Source organism: Poecilia mexicana, unplaced genomic scaffold, assembly GCF_051168715.1.
Source record: "Poecilia mexicana isolate PSO_F unplaced genomic scaffold, ASM5116871v1 scaffold_17, whole genome shotgun sequence".
NCBI classification, from domain to species: Eukaryota; Metazoa; Chordata; class Actinopteri; order Cyprinodontiformes; family Poeciliidae; genus Poecilia; species Poecilia mexicana.
In genome coordinates, this window is record NW_028263386.1 from 16,526,931 (window position 1) to 16,550,558 (window position 23,628).

The following is a 23,628-nucleotide window of genomic DNA, read 5'->3' on the forward strand; positions in this document are numbered from 1 at the left end:
GTTCCTGCTCATCTTAGGCGATTCTTTCCCCCTGTCCTCTCACATTTTTGTGCTCTCACTTCATGTTTCTGTCTTTTTTTTTCTCTGCAGATGTTTTGACTGACAGGGTTATTGCTCTAGAGACTGATGCTTGGACACAGGATGATATTTCTCTGCACCATGAGCTCATTCTCAAATTAGGGAGGATATCCGGAATCTATCCCTACACGTCTTATTTAATCATCCTGGGTGGAGGGGAAATGTGTTTATGAAGTTAACAGTAGAGCCAGTATATTGCATATTTTGTGTGGATGTTGTTTGTGCTGTTACTGGGCCTATAGAAATCTCTTGAGAAGTTTTGATTAAAAACGACAGCATTGTTTCCCCTGAATTTGAAAAACTTTGTCTCTTTAGAGAATAAAAGAAAATATCAAGGGAATGAAGGAGGGGAGAAGAAAAACCTAACATCTTTCGAAAGGCATGAAGTTTCTTTAATCTGAATTTCTTGCTTGTGTTTTTCGACGAGCACCTGTTGCCGCTTTATTAATATGAGAATCATGAAAGAGTCCAGAAAGTAAGAAGACAAATACTAGATAAAGACGGTGGTCAAGACTAAAAGGAAGGCTTTGTAAAAGCATCCACATGCGGTGCATGAACACTTGACTATAATGTTTGCCTATTGGTGCTACATGTTTTCCAATGTTGAATTGGAAGCAGGCCAATTCAACATTCAACAAAACACCCCTTGTTTGCGACAAATTTCCATTTCACATGTCACTTAATGTAGCACTAAAGCATTGTTACTAAAGACAAAGACGACAATGTACCTCACAAGTGCTCAGTTTGATTGACACCACCAAACTGCCATGCCTCCAGAAAAAACAACCCAATATCAGGAAACACTCAAATGTGGGACTGGAAAAATTCTTTGCAGCTGTGTCGTGAAACATGCTCCCCTCTAACGTCAACAGCAAACAAAGTACACCTTCTTCTCACAGGAGAGTGGCAAATCCTCACTGATTGCACGCTCCAAAAATACTATACAATCTTCATTGATTGCACAATCTCGTGATAAAAAGGCATTTTGGACCGTTACTCTGGTGATTCCCTGAGCAACGGTTCATGTTCCCCATGTCAAATCCCACCGTGTCCTTTTCCAATTATTGATGTGTCTTTAATTTGCCATGGAAAATATGTTCCCCAAAAGACTGAAGGAATTTAAATCAAAATTTAAAAAAAAACAAAACAAAACTAAATACTTAAAATATTTCTAATAAGCAGGGTAATGTAAGTTTTATTACATTTTTCCACAGTAATAGAGTTGTCAAACCAAATTTGGACAGGGTATACCTTATGTTAATGGGTAGAAAAATGTCTCAATGTTTATTCATAATATGACTTTCCACTAAAATCTGCACTCTTAAAGGTTTGCATTCTTTGAAGATCCACTATCTGAGCACAAAAACTATTCCTGAAGATCCTGGGTTGTCAAAGTTGTATTTTCCCAGCTTGTTTTCTCTACTCAATGGATTTCAGCCTGTCTGGAGTTTGTCTAACTTGCCGCTGGGAATTTACTGCGCTGCCTTTAATTGTTCTGGTATGTCTGTTTTTACTGTGTTCTGTCTGACTCAACTTCCCTTATGGTTCAACGACAAATCCCAAAAGCCGTTCGATGTTTGTCTGAAAGTTCCAATCAACAACTTTATTAAACTCTGGTAGATAATAACCTAAACATCAGTGAATTTTGATATTAGAAATGTGCAAGTTGAGAAAAAGCAGACAGGAGTAGAGAGGGTGGGGGGAAATGCTGCATTTGACCCAAATAAAGTTATCCTTTGAGGAAAAAGGAAGTGTTATTGAAATGTATTTTGAGGTAAAAGAAGAACAGAACTACATGTAGATGTATTTTAAGGAGTGCTGGAGTGCTTGTGCAATATCAATGTATGTTTGGAATGCATGATTTTGATGCAAAAGTAACAAAGAATATTAAAGTTTCTGAATTATGAGTCATACTGTTGGTTCAGTCCACATTGGGCTGCAATTGACTCACCTCCTCCCATCTCTCACCAAAGACTCACTTCATCACTCCCACATTCGACTCAACTAACTCCTCCTTGCTCCCTTTATTGGCTCCTTCACCATTTATTCTTCCACTCTCTTCCCTTTGTGCATCGTGAAGACTTCCATCTCGAAGATTTTATGAACAGTTCAGAGTATTCCAGCTCAGAATGTCCAATTAATTGTAAAATAGAAATAAAAAATAACAATCATAAATGATGTTCTGAACCTCGCCAGCCATGACGTGATTGTTTGGTCCACTCCTATAAAACTGATGTTCAGCAAAACAGACAGAAGCATGTAATATGTTCCTCACTGATCATCCATGAAATGATAAAAAAAAGAAAACTTTTTATTAAGACAAATTTATTCTTATAAAATCTTTGATACTGAAACTTTTTTTTTATCAAGAGTTTCCATTATTATTATTATTTTTGCCATGTTCATGCTAATGACACCCCAACTTATCACTATTCGTACAAAAAGCTCATTAATTAAAACAACAACCACACCTTTTATGGTGGAAAATTCCTCACACCCTGCGTCTAAGCAAAAATCTGTTTCAAGTTAATCATGTGCTGCCTCGTGTGTTTCCAATTCTTTCCCAACAAAACGTTTGAGTGCCTTTACTTTTCTTGACTCCCTTCAATATCTTCATCAGTCACATTTGAATACTTTTGTTTATCCTAATCGCTGGGCTTGGAATAACTACTTAGAAGAAAATGCCCCCAGTCTGTGGTGTTCATGAATAATAAACAAACATGCAAGATTCCGATTGATTTTTGTGCTTCACCCCATAACTGAGACTGCCCTCATCAAAGTGTTCAATGACATTCACATAAATACAGACTGTGGAGGCACCACAGTGTTGGTTTTGCTGAACCACAGTGCAGCATTTTATACGGTTCACCATGACATATTATTGAAGCCACTGGAGAACTGGGTAGGACTTAGACACAGTGCCTAACTGGTTGAAATCTTCCCTAATGTCAAGAACTTCTTTGTGCCAATTTATAACTTCTCTTTGGAGCGGACAGAAGTTGCATGTGGGATACCGTATGGTTAAATCCTGGGATCCTTTCTATCTAATATATATCTGTGTGCCCGCTAGCTTAGGTCATAAATAATAAGATTAGCTACCTTAACTACACAGATGATACACAGATTTACATTACGATGTAACCAGGGGAACCCATTTATGCACCAAGCAGATGCTTGAAGCAAATCAGTGGATTTGCCATAGCATTCTCCAGCAGAACAGAAATAAAAGTGATGTTATTATCTTTGGACCTAAAGAGGAGCAATACATGGTCAGCTTGGAGCTTCAGTTATTACAGTTAGAAACAAGAGATGAGGTCTGAAATCTAGGTGTAGTGATGGACTCTGACCTGAAACTTCAGAGACGCATACAAACAATTACAAAATCATTCTTCAATCACCTAAAGAACATTTCCAGGACTGAAGGACTACTGGTTTAAAATATTAAGTGAAAAGAATAAGCTGCATTTCTGACTACTGTTTATTGATGTTGAACTTTAGAATGTTCAGACTTTCCAGTTGGATTCGCTCAATGTGCTGAATACTACATTGTGTAAACCATCAGAAAAAAAAAAAACACTTTTGACCTTTGTCCCTTTGATACTAAGTACTAGAGGTGCAGTCCATCAGCCTGTCAGCAGTCTACAGCAAACACCCTCCACACCCCCTATTAGCCATTTCAACAATCTCATCCACTCACACCTCCCTGACTCCTTCAGCAATTGCCCCTGTCCCCAGACTTCTCTGTTCCCATCATTCTCTCATCTCCTCCTTTCTTCACCTGTGATCATGTTTCTGTATTTCTGCAAACAACAGGAAATGTGTTCTCATTTCTAATATAGTGTCCACTACATTTCAGACTGCACCACTGAGGAATAAACCATGCTTGTTTCTATGAAAATGAGCAACATTTTCATATTCCGGAATTTAGTTTTTGTGTTGAATTCCATTTTTTAATCATTGGCTAAATTATCCTGACAATATTTACCCATAATGCATTTAACAAATTTTAACATTAGACAAAGCTCGATCCCAATTAAATTCAAAAACTGTTTTGGTAACACTTTATTTGAAAGGGTGTGCATAAGACTGACATGACACTGTCATAAACATGACATAACATCTGTCATGAACATAAAGGAGTCTTTATGAATGCTTATGACTGTTATCATGGAGTGTCATTCGGTAAATAATGACACTTTTAATGCAAAGTTGCTCTAAAAGTTGCATTGAAAGTCCATTAAAAATGCCAACTTTGCATTAAATTATCATAATTTACAAAATCATGCAAAGTCGGCACTTTTAATGGACTTTTAATTCAACTTTTAGAGCAACTTTGCATTAAAAGTGTCATTATTTACCGAATGACACTTTATGACAACTGTCATAAGCATTCATAAAGACTCCTTTATGCTCATGACAGATGTTATGTCATGTTTACGACAGTGTCATGTCAGTCTTATGCACACCCCTTCAAATAAAGTGTTACCACTGTTTTTAAATGATGAATTCACTTATTAAGAGATACCAACTTGACCTTATGTAAAATAAATAAATAAATATCTGTCCCATTTGTAAAATCTAATGGTGGGTCACAATTAAAATTTTTAATCATGTTAATTGCAGGGTATGTAGTTAAACAATTGCAATTAATCACATTTTAACAAAAACTATACATTGACAAAATGAGCAACATTTTCGACTCATAAACCCCTTCTCCTGCTAAATTACTGAATAAATAGAAATATCCACATTCAATTCAAATTCAAAAGTGCTTTATTGATCCCAAATGGAAATTAAATAATGAAATAATATGAGCTGAACAACAAATACATTGTTCAACCCTCAGAATGGTGCAAAATAGTGATTTTTTTTTTAAAGTGAAAATGAATCTCCAGTAATATGAGAGACATAATCTGTTACCAAGATTTGATAATCCGATGATCGAGCAGCTACACCTCCTCCCTGAGCTACTCTTGCCAGCTGAAGAAATGTACCGCTCCCGGTCAAAGACAACCAATCACAGACAGGAGGAGTGCTTTAATGCTGTCAATCAACCTCATTTATGCGCTGCTAAATGTAAATGTGCTAGTGGCAGAGAAACAATTTATTGTTCCGGGTAAACCGTTTATTCACCGTTGTTGGTGCCTATAACTAGCCGGAGCATTTTTGGCAGCCTGTGTTGTTTTGAACCAGTTGTAGCATAGTAGAGAGTGGGAGAGTGTGAGCCACGCTTACATTAGGGTGATTGATAGTGCTAAGACCCTCCTCCTGCCTCTCATTGGTTGTTTCTGACAGCGCTCTTTATTTATTCAGATGATGGCTGATGGTGGAAGAGCTTGATTTTTCATTCACAGATTATCTGTTTCATACTATGCTGTCTGTCACAGCATAGTGACAGTTTTAACAAATATAAAAACAAAACATATTTTTATAAAAGTGACATACTGCTGCTTTAATGGCCAAGACTCAGACTTTTGGGAAAATATTTTGTCAAAGTCAAAATAAAACTTTTTGAAAGGTGTACAAATACATATTTACAGCAAAATACCATCCCATCTGCTAGTCTGATAAAACAATTAGGTTTTTTCATAGTTGTTTTGTTGGGTGAATACTGGGTGCTGGGGGTGGCAGTGGTTACCTAACTGTTTCGGTAGGAGTTCAGTTTTCCAGGTCAACACGCTTGCATGAGCAGCAAACCTGTGCATGTAGTTTCACAGATGAGTCATGCTCCTTCTTTAGACTTGGTCAGGCTGTGTTCAAGAGACGCATAAGCAAGATGAATCAAAATATTGATTCAAGAATTTAATAATAGTTTATTACCATTAAAGCAGGAAGATTATATGACACTGGAACTCTCGGCTGTAACTCAAGATGACCCCCCCCACTGCACTCGGAGAAGACAGTGTAGATATACGGTCCTTTTGCTAATTAAAACAAGGATATGTAATCTTCACATGTGTCACTATGACACATATCTGTGTGGTGACCTGTTGGAAACCCAAGCCAGTAGAGGGATTAAAATGCTTTTCCTGAGATGATAGCTGGTCAGATTCATTCAGGACTGTCAGGACCGACTGCCAGGATGGGAATGTCCCACAGCTTTATGGTATGAGAACAGTGTCTCCTGTCTCATTATCACAATATTGCTGTACCTCAAAACATACACAAGCAAGCAAAGTTGAAATCGCAGGGCCACATTCTCATCCATCCGTACTTCATGCCTAGTTTATCTTGTTGAAGCAATGGCAGTAAAAGCTGAGCAAAGAAGATCCAGTATTATGGTAGTTTGCTTTAACTGTTTTTATAACTTTGCAATTTTCTTGCAGGAATCAGGGCTACAACAACATATAGAGTGGATTGTAAAATCTTTAAGGGAGCGTGGACTAGGGATTGTTTTTCCTCACCTCATTTTTTTGACTTCTGCAAGTCAAAAAAATTATCTTTCTGTTTCTAAACTGATAGCTCACAATGTTGACCCTTTGCTCTTCTGGTATTAAATTCTGACATCCATGATCAATGTGATTTGCCAACATTTACTTATTTATTTGTTTCAAAGATAACCCCTGGAGATGTATCATCTAATTTTCTAAGGGGTCCTTAGAAACCATAAAAACAATAATACCAATCATACTGTAATAAGCAAATCCAAAATATATGTGTCATAGTTGCAAATGGCCGATAGATTTAAAACAAACATTTTCATAAACATGGCCTTCTTTTCTCACTGTCTGACATTAAATGAGACTATGCATTTACTGTTTTAGGTCATTAAAGATTGCCAAAAAATGTTTATTTCCTAAATACCACTGTAGTTAAAATATCTGGTAACACTTTATTTGAAGGGGGTTGAATAAGACTGTCATGACACTGTCATAAACATGACATAACACCTGTCATGAACATGAATAAGCCTTCATGAATATTTATGACTGTTGTCATAAAGCGTCGTTCGGTAAATTATGACACTTTTAATACAAAGTTGACATTATTCAAAATGTCTTTGTTATGACAACTTGACATTAACCAGGAAATCATTACTGTTTAAACTTTACCTTTAATAACATAAAGTTACCTAATTTTTAAAGTGCAATCAGTAATACTTTTATAACAAATTTATATCAGTAATGATTTCTTGGTTAATGTCAAGTTGTCATAACAAAGACATTTTGAATAATGTCAACTTTGTATTAAAAGTGTCATAATTTACCGAATGACGCTTTATGACAACAGTCATTAATATTCATGAAGGCTTATTCATGTTCATGACAGGTGTTATGTCATGTTTATGAAAGTGTCATGTCAGTCTTATTCAACCCCCTTCAAATAAAGTGTTACCAAATATTTTGAGAGGATGCTTTATTACTGTATCTAACATAAGTTTACATAGACTTATTTTCCCTCATAATAGTTCACTAAAATTTTGGCCAGTTGTTTGAACAGATTGCTGTAGCACCTTTAGACATCTGGAAATTATACCAAAGGATGAGTCAGAGTGTTGGAGGTCCACAGTTCTCTTCCTGATATATTGACTTTTTTTTATTTTTTTTTTTATTTCCAATGATAACACATAATAAAGGGTACGACTGACATATGCTTTAAAATTCGACCAAAGGAGTTTCACCAATTTAGTCAAAGGTTGTAAATGTACCTATCAGCTTACAACCTTGCGAAGGCAAGATGTCATCATCGTGGCAAATCGCACAATATTTAAATGCATAGTAATTTTAGTATGAGAAAGGGGAAAAGGAAAAACATGTAATATTATAAATGTGTCAATATTTTGGCCCTTGACAAAAAGCAGATAGTGTTTTTTGGTAGTCCTAACTAGCCTGAAACAGGATTGTTCTTTTTGATCAGACAATGAGAGAAAAACATAGTTCTGTGCCTTTCTATACAGTGTACATAAACATTTGGTTTTAAGTATGAAGGAAGCTGATTCCTCATAAGCATGACTGTGTTGTACCAAGAGCTTTCACTATTGGAACCGGAAAAAAAAGTGCAGAAAGTCAGCTGTTTTCTTTGCAGAAAAGTATTCACATGAGAGCATTAAACATCACCAAGTAGTAATTGTAGCTGTTGCAGCAACAGCAGAAACTGCTACTATTACAACTGCCTCTTTTACTAGACATAGAATATAATATATTTGTGGAGAAATCAGAGCCAATCACAGCAAAGGCAATAAACACTATAGTTGTGACTGAAACCACAGACTTACTGCTATGCTTATTTTGAGTCTGATTGTGGCAGCTTCACTATGGTGACACTTAAGTTAAATTGTGCCAGTTAAACATGGGGTATGCTGTGCAGAATGTCAACCAAAGTTGGGTTTTTTGTAATATAAACCAAGTGTTCTCAGTGAACAATTTTGGCCTTAGACTGATGGAAAGATATTGTGTAATACCTAATTTCATAGTCATAAATTTGTACTCACTTTAGCCTATTGCAGGACCATGGGACACAGAACGGGTTACGCATCTTTTTCTTGTTTATTCCAATCAAATAGGAGCAACCACTGCAGGCATCTCTAATTGTTCTGACATTTTCTGCTTTACAGTTATGCGACTTTAATTTCTGTGTTTAGGACTTTCATTTAAACGAAAGAAAATTGCCCCATGCAACCTCACCACATTTGAACTGCCTTTCATTTCCCGAGAGAAACACAGACGGGAAACAATAAAATGTGAGGATAGCCACCAACAAATGCTTGTCTAAATTGAACGTGGTCACTTCCAAATTTAGGCACAGTGGTCAGGGAGAACAATCTGAGCCAACTGACTTTCATACAATGGCACTGCGAATCTAAAACAAATGTTTAGGAGATCTCTCAATTGTCTTGCAGAATGACAAGTCAGACTTGTGAGTCAGGTAGAGGGCAGGACGAAAATACTTTGTGAAATAAAACCACACAAGAACACAACATAGTCTTTTGTTACGTTTCTGTGCAATTTTTATGTTGCCACAAGGCTGAATGTATTTTTAGCATCTGTGTCCTGTAATCTTTTTATTTTTTTTCTATTTATTGAACAGTTTAGCATAGTTTTAGATTATTTTGTTTTTGGCATTGTTCCTCACTTTTTTCAATCACCTTGTTTCAATGACCTCGCTTCCCCTGTTAGATTACTGTGAGGTTGTTTATATGAAAGCACCTGTCACATGTCTACATATGTTGGATGCTGTCTATCGTGGTGCATTAGGCTTCACTACAGGATGCAAATCTTTCACTCGCCACCATAATTTATATTCTCAGGTGAGCTGGCCATAATTATCAGTTTGACTCCTGCATTGACTCAAGCATTGATGCATTATATGTATAAATCTATTCTTGGATTATTCCCACCTTACCTGTCCTCATACCTTTCGCTCTGACAGTCCAACCAAGGAATATTCCAGTAGTATGGTCGGAACTCGGGGGGGTGAGTCATTGTTCTTTGGGACAATTCAGATTTCTTTTAAGACGAAACGAGAAATCTCTTGAACCTTCTTTTTAGCTCGTATTTTATTAGCTTATTTAATTCAGTCAAATTTCTTAGTTAGCTGCTGTGTTTTTGTTTTTCTTTTTTCAAAACTTGCCTCTCTGACCTTGGATCTCGATGAGACAACCTGTAAAAATAAAGGTAAAATAAAATATATAATGACTTTCTATTCTACTCTGTGTATCCTATTCAGCTCCATCCATTTCTCCATCACTTTTGTCTAGCAGTCTTGAAAAGTATCCCAGCAATATAATTTTGCCAGTGAGCATGGCGTATCCAGGATAATGGCCAGTGTTAGTTTCCACCACACATAGTACTTTAAAAAGAGTTCAGAAAGTTGTATACAATTACATGCTACTTGTGTGTTGGACTATCGCATAAAATTCCTAAAAAAAAATACATTGAAGTTTCTGGTCGTACCAAGAGACAATGTGAAAAACTTTTAAGTAGCCTGGCTAGTTTGGCCAGGCCTGTGCTTCCCTCCACCTGGAAAATAAGGTGTATCCAGTTTTCCAGAGCATTTTACAGAATTATCATTGAACTGAAAGATGTCTCTGATGACACCGTCAGCTTGTGTGTGTCTGAACAGGTGTAAATACAGGTGTTTCAGCAAGGCCACCCAGCAGTGTTATACTTTATGCCTCATTCTTCACCTGCGGAGAGCAGAAGTTGTTGTCGGAACCCGCTACGTCTTGTTTGTTTCTCCTGTGTCTAAGCGGAAGAAAATCTAAATCTTTAAAGTAACAACATGTCCTTCCTTCAGAAGTACACGTTTGAAGTAAAATCCATGGAGAGACGGGGAAGTGCTCCAGGCCGAGAGCCAAATGGATCCAGATGTCAGTATGTTCACAAGGTGGAGACATCTTGTACAGTAGTTGTCATTCCTTGTTTAAAAAGTTTAATGGGTTTTTTTCTTCTATTTTCCTGGCTTTCTTTGTCTCTGACTGTTTTTTTTTTCTTTTTTTCCTTTTCTTTTTCTGCCACTCTCTTTGTTAAAACAGTTGAAACACAGAATAGCTGAGGACCAAAACAAAATGAAACAAGCATCTGGAGCTTACATGTTTTTAGTGCTGCTTAACCATTTTCTGATGTGTTGTAGCAACAGACATTCACCCTTGCAGCCTTGACATTCAGACATAGTAAGTAGCATACTTAACACTCCTGAAGACACCAGGGGGCATTAAGAGACAGAAAGGTTGGATGAAAATATATATATATTTTTTTACTTTTTGGTATTTTTTGTTTTATTGTGAATCCTCACCTTCTCTATTTCTGGTGTTTATATCCCCTTCAACATCTCTGTGTGGCCTGTATTCCATACGGCTCTTTTTCTTTCCACGTGGATTTGCCTTTCACAATTTTCAATTACCATCTCATGTTTTTTTGTGTGTGTTTGTTTGTTTTGAGTGCAAACTTCCATGGCGTTTTCTGGACACCATGGATGCTTTACAAACTGGGGCTTTACAAATAAGTTGTGCCTTTCACTGGCGATTGGGGAGTCCCTAAGTGTCACAGACAGTACTCCTATTAGTGCAGCTGTTCATGAGGACATGACTGTTGTTATCCTTCTGTCTGTGACCTGGGAGGGGCAGGGCACATGCAAAAAACACAAAAGCATTAACACACACACGCACGCGCACGCACACACACACACACACACTTGCTAACAAGCTTGTAGCTGAAGTAGAAAGGAAACTACTCTGTCATGGATGAATGTTACATACGGTAATCTTAAAAATTCCAGAGCACATCAGTAATTCTTTTAAGTAAGCTGTTGCGTCTAACATTGAGAGTCAGTGCAGGTATATTCTTATTTTAGAAATGCATGAGTGTATTTAGCCTTGTTTTTGATACAGTTTTTTCCAACAAATGCTATGTTGTGACGACCTACTGTTACTTTTGGGCCTAAAGTCCGGGTCCCATAAGAAGAAGCGCTGTTTTTTAGGTTAGGTTAGGTTTAGGACTAGGATATGAATTGAGTTTAGGTTAGACATAGGGTTAGGCACATATTGGTAAAGGTTAGGTTTAACGTAACCTAACCTAACCTAACCTAAGTGCCTGGGTTAAGCTTTAGAAACGTATGAAAAATGAATGCAAGTTGATGCAAAATCCTAAAGAAAATAAAAAGACTCGTGCGTGCGTGTCGGGGTGTGTGCATGTAGGTGTGTGTGGTCATAGTGTTGAATATTGTGTGTGTCCTGGCACCCGAGTTCTCAGGTCTCAGTTTCTGTACAGTTGCTGCTGCTCCTTCATGCTTTCAAGCTTACATCACACCCCAGAGAGTAGTGTTGCATCTAGCACATGCATACACAAACTTACATGAGTATATATACGCACACGGAAGAATGTGTGATGGGAAGTGGCATGTCGGCGGAAACATGCCATAAAGTGAAGACACAGTGGGTCATTGGGAGAGGAGAAAGTTTGTAGGGACATAAAAGCATGGGATGTTTGGAAGGGACAGCCTGAGTGGTCAGTCAAATTCATATGAGGTCACTTTGAATTGCAATGTGAAATAACCAATTTACATTTTATCCTGGCAGAGTCATAAAAATGCAATAATGGAGTGTGTTGGTAAAGCATGAAATGTGAGAAAAATTTGAAAATGTTTTGCCTGGAATAAAAAAACATGACTTAAAATGCATGGCCTAGATTTGCTGCATTTAGTCATGTTTCATAGTTAAGCAAAGTCATGTGTCCAAAAGTGAGGTCAGTATTAGATCTGATTAAATTAAATAATGTTTTTTTTTTTTTTTTTCTCAGCAATATATATTCCTGTGGTTTAAGGTGTATTCCAAGAACACAATGTCGGGACTCACTAAGGTTAAATCTTTTAAATTTACTTCAGAACAATTTTCACAGTAATCAATAAAAGTCTTCGTCAAACCTACATGAAATAAAGTGTCATAATAAAGTGTAGGACTTTGTTATGACCTGACATTTTAATGTACTAAACGATGTGTGTTCAGTCCGTCCGTCTGCTCGGTTAAGGTTCATTAATTTGCAAGAAATTACTCGTTGGTGGAATTCAGGCAATGTAAATCTTTACAGCTTCTGTCTTAAAAATATGTGAGTCAATACTTTGCATTAAAAATGAAATGTTTTGTGTTTGTAATTCCTCCTTACATATTTTTTTTCTGTTCATTTTCTCCTCTCCTTGCAGACATGTTTCAGTACCTCCTGTCATTCTCTCAAGGTCACCTAAGTTCACTGTTGGAGGGAACCTACTCATCCCTGTCCCGTCAGGCCTTGCCCCATGTGAATCAGCTGTTTTCTTCTCTCTCCCTGTACCTACGTGGAGCCAACATTTCCGTCGAGATGACCATCCACAAGTTTTTTAACAACATCTTCCCTCTTGTGTATGCACAACTTATAAATCCAGGCATCGAAGGGAGCGTGACAGCAGGCAGCACAATGGGCGACTGTCTGCGTATGATCAGACAGGATGTGAAGCCTTTCGGGAATCACCCTGTCACCATGGCTCAGGAACTGGCTGAAGTGTTGGAGACTGGCAGGCAACTGAGTCTCGGCTTGGATAAAGGACTGGAGGTCATCAACGCAACAGAACATGCCGACCTTAGTAGAGATTGTGTAAAAGGTCTGGCAAAGATGGTGTACTGCTCCCACTGCAGAGGCTTGACACTGATCAAGCCCTGTGTCGGCTACTGCTTGAATGTTATGCGGGGCTGCTTGGCAAGTATGGCAGAGCTGGATCAGCCTTGGAGGACATATATCAGCTCCTTGAAGAAACTAACTCTTGCGATGGCTGGGCACCACAGCCTGGAGCTAGCCATGCTGGGCGTCAGAGGGCATGTCAATGAAGCATTGCTCTATGCACAGAGCCATGGTCCACTCATCACTGCTACGGTGAGTACACACGAATAAAATATCTATCAAAAACCTTAATAGTTTGCTCAAAAGCAACTAAGCTTCTTTTTTTATATATACTTCTTTAACAGCTTTACCTTGTTAGTGTTAAGTGTAAGAATTAGAAAGACATCTTTGGTTGCTCGTGGTCTGTGAGAATTTTGTCCACAAGTCTTTCAAAAAACCTTAACACTGCCTTAATGTTGGTGCTGAAACTACTCCAAGAAAAAGGATATTTATTCAAACAGAGCACTTTGCCAAGTCTTCCAAAATTGGCAATGCATCTTAAATTCATCACTGTTGTTTAGGTTCTGACACGCACAATATTATTTGTCATTGAGAATAATGCAGTGGTCTCAAATATCAAGCCTCATATTTTTTGGATTTCTCATGGTGTGATTGCAACCATATGCTTTATGTTATATGTGCCTATAACTCACATTTTATATCGTTCCCATTCTCACATGAAGACAGTTCTTGCGATGGAAATCCTACCGTTAAATCCACTGTGAAAGTTGTGCTTTTTATTGAACAATTCATCCTGGATTCATATCCATACCGTCAGACAAAGAGTCATGGTTTATAGAAATAAGCAAACAAAGAAATCAATTTGAAGTTGGCAGTAGTGTAACTTTCCATTTTTACGCCAATTCGTCAGCCAGAACTCTCCATCCATATTCATCTTAAATTATATCCCAGCATACTTTGTGTGGTATTTTATAAACCATATGCATTACAAAATTGCAGGTTGTTAGGATTAAAACTTTTTTAGATTTAATATATCTTATTTAAGTTCTGGACTGAAATCTTCCTAGTTCTACACATAACACCATGTTCAATCAGTTAGCAAAATATAAGTTAAAATATCTCTTAAGTGTGCAATTTCAAGGATCATTTTAGTTTTTACAAGATGCTTAGTTCAATTTTTTCTATCCTGGTCCTGTTTTACTCTAAACTTAGTGTGAATTTGTCATGACCTTATTCATTCAACTGATTTGGAGACACTTAACATTTTTGGCATTATTATATCTCGTGTTGCTTTAGACAGCATTCAAGATAAATCTTAGCTGAACAACTTTTCTATATGTTGGCCCGAACTTTAAAACCTTGTTGTACTTGTTCTACAAAACGCCTAGTAAGCGTTATAAGTAATTTATTGTCATTTCATAGAGCTACAATTAAGCCCAGAGTTATTCACCCACCTGACAGATTTAGGTAAAAAAAAAAAATCCTTTTGATTTTATGACGTTTCTCCTGTCAGAAAATAATATCAATATTTCAGACTGGCTCAACCAGAGCTCAACACCAAAGAGAAATCATCAAAAAGCTCTAATGATCTTCGGGTGTCCCAATTACTGTAAAAACAAGATGAAATTGGTATTTTGTAAGAGAGACATACCATATTTAAATGATATTACAAAATATTCTCTGTTGGACTTCATTCAGCACACTTAGTTTTCAGAAGTAAATGAGAGCAGGACGACCTCCAGTTATTGTGCAAAGGAAAAGAGCCTCGACACACTGGCTTTACAAATCTACAAATGGAAATAGGTCAATGGGGGCAGATGAATAAGAAGACCGTGACAAAACTGTAAAAATGCAGTCTTTCTTATTTTTTTTATTAAATACATAGGACATAAAGGTTAACACAAAGTAAGTTTAATATTTTTTCTTGAATTTATAAAATGTTAAAATTGTCTGTAGGTGGTATTTGTAATTAAATTGACCCCATATGCAAACTCATAGCAACACAAATAGTTTGATGTTAAAAAACAGAAAAGAAAAAGTCAGTGCAGCTAAAGGAGGTAATCGAGAGTTTAGAAACCGAAGCTTCCTCTCTTCTGTGTTCTCATATATGACTTAATGAAACCACTGATCTGTTAGAGAAGTGTTAATTGTTATGTGTCAACAATCACTCAGAAAAAAAGAAAAACATGCCCTTTAAGCCCATTTATCACCCATCTTTAGATTATTATCTTTGAAACTACAGATTTATAAGGCTAAAAATGTGACAGCTGTAAATAGTTTGAACAGTTTATCGCTCCAGCCGGGTTCCTTGTGGTCACCACAAACCAAAACAAATTTCTTTATTGCACTGCAACATTTTCATAAGCATGCAGTTTTTCTCTAAAAGTTACCCACAAAGAAGCAGCATCTGCATAAAATCCGCATACAGCAGAAATCAGTGTAAACGAAAATATAATGACTCTTTAGTTACACTTGATGGTTTGCAGAGTGATAACTTCTACGATTCACTGTAGGACTTTACGTCAAAACGATTGTACATGTGCACTTTACATTTTAAGGCTTGTGAAGAATGTTGGATATCACTTGCTTCAAGGATTCTGCTGTGAGAGCATGAGCAAGCAGAAGGGACGTGGTCATGTTGGGAGCCTGGGGCAGGATTATGCCAAGTTGCCACAATTAAGAGAAAGTTGGACAGATTCCAGGAACAAAAAGTTCTCTTATTGGGCCCTGGTGGAAATGGCGTTTAGCTATGTTTTCTTTCTATGAACACTGACTTGTTGAATTCATTTTCCAAAATTTCTGTTTGCTGTGCTTGACGGGTCAGAGACCGCAATTTATTGACAAGGTGATAAAAATGTTATAGCTTATTTAACCTGAAAGTAAATTTAATAGTATCTGCTTGGTAAAGATTGCCGGAAATATTAAAATTTTAACATGGGAGGCAAATGTTCTCTTGTAGTTTCACTTAGTTATTGTGTGCTTATGAGCAAATCATAATCACGGTGCAGCTCAAGGAGTTTATAGCCAGGTTTATGTACTCCACTTGACGTTCCTGCAACACCATTTCACTATAGTCCAATACTGAAATAAAAATAGAGGTATTGAAGTATCTGCAGAGTTCAGTTTTGAGATCTGTCCTACGTAGTCAATAGCATTCAGATCCGAGGTCATAAAAGGGCAACTAAAATGAGTCCAATTAAGTCTATTTGATTTGACAGTTTTTATTGAGTGTTTTTATCTGTGTGTTTTTTTAATATTCTGATGGAGGATCTTGTGACTAAGGGTGAGTATTCTGACATAGGCAGTGTATTCGGTCCAAAGGACCAAAATCAAGCAAATACGTTCCAAATTGATCAAACAATGCTGTAAAGTTCAGTTTATTTTACAAATAGGTCTTAAGATTTTCTGTCTAAGGCAACCGAGCAGATTGCATCAATTCACTGACTTGCAACATTCACTACTCGTGGACCGGCATGTAGCAACAGCGGAAAGGAAAACCCTCCAGCATAATCTGGCTGAGTGTGAGCACCCATCTGCCACAATATCGACTGGGGATTTGAGATGGCAGAGTAACACACACACACACACACATACACACACACACACACGCACACACACGCACACAAAGAAAAACACAAACACACAAGTACTTCCTGTGTTAAATAAAAAAACTTAATTGAAGTAGTTCCTCCTTTAGTGGCTTCATCTAGAAGAGAAACACAGCTAAGAGGATCAGCTGAGGCATTTTTAAATCCATGAGATGAAAGAAAGCAGATAAGGTTAGTCACAGTCAAAGATCAACCAGTAGGTATATCTGAGAGATATGTTGTTAAATACTGAAAGAGAGGGCCAAGTGTATCACCTATAAAATGAGAACATTAAGTTGTTAGCAATAGTTAAGTAAATTACCCCCCTCCAGGAAAGTGTCACAACTTAGAAAAATTGCTTACTGTGTCACATTTTGAAGATTTGCAATCAAAATCAATCAATCAAATTTTATTTGTATAGCACATTTCAGCAGCAAGGCATTTCAAAGTGCTTTACATAATTTTAAACAGTGAGAAAGAAAAAGAAAGTAATAAAAAGATAAAAAGAAAAGATAAAATCACAGCCTAACAGGACAAGGCCTCCAGCCTTGCAGCACCAGGCTCCGTCCGCCTGTTTCGCGAAAATTTTGCGCTAGGACTTTCGCTGTCCTACGCGGATTTTGTGCATTAATTGGTTACCTGTTAGTCTAGAATTTACAGGGTTAAACAGTGAGAAAGAAAAAGAAAGTAATAAAAAGATAATAAAATCACAGCCTAACAGGACAAGGCCTCCAGCCTTGCAGCACCAGGCTCCGTCCGCCTGTTTCGCAAAATTTTGCGCTAGGACTTTCGCTGTCCTACGCGGATTTTGTGCATTAATTGGTTACCTGTTAGTCTAGAATTTACAGGGTTTTATATACGCGCGCAATGACTCCCAGTCACTCGCAAATACATAGAAGGCATCAATTGCCATAAGCAACTGTAAACAGGTGGGTTTTAAGTTGAGATTTAAAGGCACCCAGTGTTTCAGCTGTTTTACAGTTTTCTGGAAGTTTGTTCCAAATCCGTGGTGCATAGAAACTGAATGCTGCTTCTCCTCGTTTGGTTCTGGTTCTGGGGATGCAGAGCAGACCAGAACCAGAAGATCTGAGGGGTCTAGATGGTTGGTACAGCAATAACAGATCTTTAATGTATTGTGGTGCTAAACCGTTCAGTGATTTATAAACTAACAACAGTATTTTAAAGTCTATTCTTTGAGCTACAGGGAGCCAGTGTAGGGACTTTAGAACTGGTGTTATGTGCTCTATCTTCCTGGTTCTAGTGAGAACGCGAGCAGCAGCGTTCTGGATCAGCTGCAGCTGTTTGATTGATTTATTAGTCAGACCTGTGAAGACGCTGTTGCAGTAATCAATGCGGCTAAAGATAAACGCATGGATGAGTTTCTCTAAATCGTGCTGAGACATTAGTCCTCTAATCCTGGAGATGTTCTTCAGGTGATAGAAGGCCGACTTTGTGACTGTCTTTATGTGGCTCTGAAGGTTCAAGTCAGAGTCCATCACTACTCCCAGGTTTCGGGCCTGATCCCTGGTTTTCAGTTGTAATAACTGAAGCTGAGCATTGATTCTAGTTCGTTCCTCTTTAGGCCCAAAGATAATAACTTCAGTTTTGTTTCTGTTCAGCTGGAGAAAGTTTTGGCCCATCCACACATTTATCTGATCTAAGCATCTGTTCAGTGATTGGATGGGTTCAGAGTCACCTGGTGACATCGTGATGTAGAGCTGTGTATCATCCGCATAGTTATGGTAGCTAATCCTATTTCCTGTTATAACCTGAGCCAGTGGGAGCATATAAATATTGAAAAGAAGGGGTCCTAGGATTGAGCCTTGGGGTACCCCACATGTGACCTTTGACCTCTCTGATGAGAAGTTTCCAATTGAAACAAAGAAATTCCTGTTCTTTATGTAAGATTCAAACCAGTTGAGCACTGGACCAGAGAGTCCGACCCAACTCTCCAGTCGATTCAGTAAAATGTCATGGTCAACAGTGTCGAAAGCTGCACTGAGGTCCAACAGAACCAGCACTGTGGTTCTCCCACTGTCTGTGTTTATATGGATGTCATTGAACACTTTTACAAGGGCCGTCTCCGTGCTGTGGTGAGCACGAAAACCAGACTGGAAGGAGTCAAAGCGATTCATTATTGTTAAGAAGTTATTTAATTGTTTAAAAACTGCTTTTTCAATAACTTTGCTGATGAATGGGAGGTTGGAGATCGGCCTGTAATTCTGCAGTAGTGATTTGTCTAGATTGTTCTTTTTTATCAGTGGTTTGATAACTGCTGTTTTCAAAGTCTGGGGGAAAACACCTGAAGACAACGATGTGTTTACTATATGGAGCAGATCATTAGCAACGACAGGCAGGACTTTCTTAAAGAAATGTGTGGGTAGGACATCCAGACAGCAGGAACTGGAGCTTAATTGACTTATAATTTCTTCTAGGGTTTTATAATGAAGTAGTTGAAATTGGGTCATTTTTACTGCCTTTGTTTTGTTTGGGCACAGCATTGGTACTGGCTTTGGAGTGGATGTGCAGATTAATCCTCTGATCTTTTGAATTTTCTCTGAAAAGAAACTGGAAAACTTGTTGCAGGCGGCATTAGATTGAAGTTCAGGTGGCAGCATCACAGGAGGATTTGTGAGCCTGTCAACAGTAGCAAATAAAGCTCGGGCGTTGTTAGTGTTTTTGTTTATGACATCTGCAAAGAAAGCCTCTCTTGCATGTTTTAGTGTTGTGTGATAGTTACGTAGTCTTTCTTTGCAGATGTCATAATAAACGTGTAGTTGAGTTTTACGCCATTTCCGTTCGGCTCTACGGCAGAGTTGTCTTGCAGACAGAACTGTTTGTGCATTTCTCCATGGAGATTTCTTCCTACCAGACACAACCTTCACTTTAATGGGTGCAATGTAATCAATGATATCTGAAAGTTTGCACTGAAAATCATCTACCAATTTATCTACGTCATTATATGGTAAGAGCAAGGAAGAAGAGTAGATTTGATTAAATGTTTCTGCTGTGTTTTCTGTGAAAGTACGTTTTGTGATAGTAGCTGTTTGTCCAAGTGGGTTAATGGATAAAGAACATTCAAAGATAACAGCAAAGTGGTCCGACAGGGCGACATCAGTTACAGAGACATTGGAAATATTCACACCCTTACTGATAACCAGGTCCAGTGTGTGTCCATGAGTGTGTGTTGCTTGTTTGACATGTTGTGTTAAACCAAAACTCTCTAATATATCAAATAGCTTTTTTGCCCCTCGGTCTTGGGGGTTGTCAACATGAATGTTGAAATCACCGACAATTATCAAACAATCGTAGTCAATGCATATGAGAGATAGAAGTTCATTGAAGTCCATAAAGAAATTTTCCACATATGTTGGAGTTTTGTATAAGGTTAGTATCAAAGTACTTTTGTGGCCTTTTACCTCAATTCCAAGATACTCAAAAGACATAAAATGACCCAGGCATGCCTTAGAAAGTTACTTTAACTAAATCCTTTTCAGGAGAAACTAAGCATTACTTCAATGAGCAGTAGGGTTGTTAAAATCAAATTCTTTGACATCTGTGTTTTTTTCACGCTTGATTCTTCATTTTTACAAACTAGCATAAAAAGCAAAGGGAAATTCTAAGAGAAATGGTTTGAACAATTCTACATATTTATTTTCCCCCCCAGAAAAATAAGCATTTCGGTGTAAAACAAACATGACATCTAAGCCAAAATCCAAGTACTAGGATTTTATATTTGTAATTGCCCTGCTAATTACAAAATCTAATAATTATTGGGATGCAAGTTTTCAATTAGCTATGGTATGAGCAGAAATTGGAGCTGCCTTACAAAATTGAACAAACAATTTTGTAAGGCAGCTTAAAAAAATCATCCATTTTATTATGGTATAAAACATTTATTACAAAAAAAAATTCAACATTTCATTTTGTTCATCTTAAGAAAGCATAGAGGACGTAAAAAAAATAAAATAAAAATTAGCAGCAACTTGTAAATTAATTTGATTACGTTGAGTTTCCTGAAACTTAACCAGCTGTGATTCAACACCAGTAATATTTTGTTAACACTGACAATCTAAATCCTTGAATTCTGCAGTATATATGCAAAATACTTTATTTCTTTTATAAACTTTATTTATAGGCTGGTGTAGTTTTAAAGGAATGAAGATAACCAAATGAGAGAAAAAGTCAATAAATGAATTGCCATACAGACTTTGTCACTGAAGTCCTAATGTTTCATTTGAGTGTTTGCACAATTTAGTTCCACTTCTAATCATCCAGGGAGATTTACTTATCAGTCCATTAGCTAATGATTGTAGATGTCTTTAGTTGCTTGGACACACTTGTCTCTGATCTGACTTTTCTTTTTATGTTTCTAGCCTGACCAACTTTGAATGTTATGATATCATGCAGCAGCCCTTGACTACAGTTTCCACAGGTTTTCTTACACTATTTGTCTTCAAATCTAACAAGTGGTTGTTGTATGATTAGGTCATAAGAATACAACACTGTTGTTTTCAATATACAGTTTTCCTCTTTGACCCAAACAGTGATTATTTAAAAATGAGGTTATTTTAACAAATAATGTGACTGTAACAAATCCTGTACTCTGTAAACAAGTGGTTAATTTTCTATTCATGATATATTTAGACTAGTGTGATATTTATTTTTTTTCTTGCAGATTTTTAATGGAGCTAAATTGACTGTTTCACATGAAGGTAGGAGACAAGAAAAGGGAAGGTCTGAAATGAGCAGATATGATGCTTTTGTTTATCTGAGGCAAATGAATGACAACAATTCTTATATTTCTTAAAACGGCACAATGATAAAACCTGAACTTTGCCGTATTTTAGCTTAGAACTTAGGGCACATAGATCCATAGATTCAAAATTATGGCAACTGCCTTTGAATGTTGGTTTGAAGGTGGCAGCGAACCAATAAAAAATAACTTTTGACCGCCCACTTGCATGTACTGGATGGGAAAAGGATTACAGCTAAAATAGGACAAAGTTAAAAATATGAGGAAGAGGAGGATGGATAACTTGATTTGGACTTGGAAAAGCAACATCAAACTGTTTAAGGAATAGGGTAATCTCTTCCGTTTTTTGGTTTATATGGACTTCAACGACCCGAGTGTATGTTGTCATGCATGAGAAAGATGCTTTTTTAAAAGTCTCCTTTAATCTTGGCATGATGATGTTGACGGCAGCTGTTGTAAAGTTAACACAAATGCCTAACACATCTGTGTTATGATTTTAGTGGTAACTGCTGGTGCATTGGAAGACTTCAAACGATCGCACGGATTCACAGTGTTTCTCTTCACGGACTTCTTTTTTTACCCTCGTATGTTCCACAGTAACCCAGACAAACCAGATTTCATTTTAGCCCTCGTTCCTTTCTTTGTGAGACAAGAAAATTCTCCCAGCATTTGAAATTACACACATTTTTTGGCACATTTTGCTACGATGATCTTTACTCCAAAAAATTGACAAAACTGAATGAAAATTGCACAGTCCCTTCCATGTTTGAAATACCCAGGGGTCGCATTTTCTGATCATCTGCAAATGATTTAATCAGGATAAACAAGCGTCAGCATTGTGAGGGAAACTCGGCTTGCTTTTTTGCAGATTGGAATTTGCCCAGTGTGATATACACGCAGCTGCAGCGCTCTTTAATTAGTAGCCCGGACTTTATTTGAAAGAAGAGAGAAATAGGCAGTGCGTGGAGGACTGCTCGACAGAGACGGAGCGATGCAGACAGCATGATTTAGAAAGACTGACGGAGACTCTAAAAAGGCAACATTGAAGAAATGTCAGAGAGAGACAGACGGGGAAGAAGGGCCAGAGGATTGATGTTGCAAGCTGTCTACACTCCCATCTTGAAGGTTTTCCAGCTAAGAGGAGGCAGTAAATATTTTTCTGATTAAGTGGTCTGAGACTGATTGAGGCATTTAGATGTTTGTTTTATGAAGTGGTCTACTGAATGTTTTAGTTCTTTTGTAGTTAACACAGTACACTAAAAGTCACTGTCCCATCTCCAGATTTTAGTTGTCCTGTAAAGATAAACTCTGGGCTAATGCATTCACTTAAATTCCACCAATAGTATCTTTATGCTTAAAAGTAAAGTTCTCTTATTTAGAACAGACAACTTTTGTAATTAAAAGCATCCCTGCATCACCAAATACAACTTTAAAATACATTATGTTTAAAATTTGGTCATGCTATTGGAGATGCACTCATCACAGTCTGTAAAACTTTGATCTACAAGCACCAACATTTGGTGACTCAGATTTTTCATAAAGAACTAAAAATAAAGTGACGTAAAAACAGCATCCAGGACATAATTTTTAATTTGTCTGCCTTAAGCATGTTTGTGTGTGTGCTGTGTGAGATGTTCAAAAGAAAGACTGCACGTTGTTGGAGTTCACATCTTACAGCGTCTTTAGAATCCGATATCGGCATTGCTAAGTCTAAACACCAATTTCTCTGTTCATTCCCTTGGATCGTTATCTCACCTCTGAAATTTCCAAAATGCTGGAAACATCCAACATGTTTCATAACACAGAGGTTCAAAGAGCAAATGAATAAAACTGTCTCACTCTCTCACAGCCTCAATGAATCACAGACGTGTCTCAACACATTGCTGAAAAAAATGGTTTACTTTTAAAACCTTTTACACCTTTTGGGTGTCCTCTGACTTCCCTTTCATTATATTTCGAAAAGTGTTTTCTTTGGCATGACATTGTGCTTGCTGATCAGAAAATAATATTGGGTTATTGAGTTTCTTGCCAGTCACTGGTCAGGACTAATCTGCTCGGTAATTGTCCCATCTTGGTCAACTGCCAATTTCTTTATTTGTCGGTACTTATAATTTTTTCA

The 23,628-nt window shown here is 37.3% G+C and overlaps 1 protein-coding gene across 1 annotated transcript in view; it reads left to right on the top strand.

The window, feature by feature from the left end:
• Positions 1-23,628, top strand: part of gpc5c (glypican 5c) — a 110,293-nt gene that overhangs the window by 16,023 nt on the left and 70,642 nt on the right. Inside the window, exon 3 of the mRNA XM_015012399.2 lies at positions 12,715-13,418. Within this exon, the coding sequence (XP_014867885.2) occupies positions 12,715-13,418 (704 nt within the window). The remainder of the gene's footprint in view (positions 1-12,714; positions 13,419-23,628) is intronic.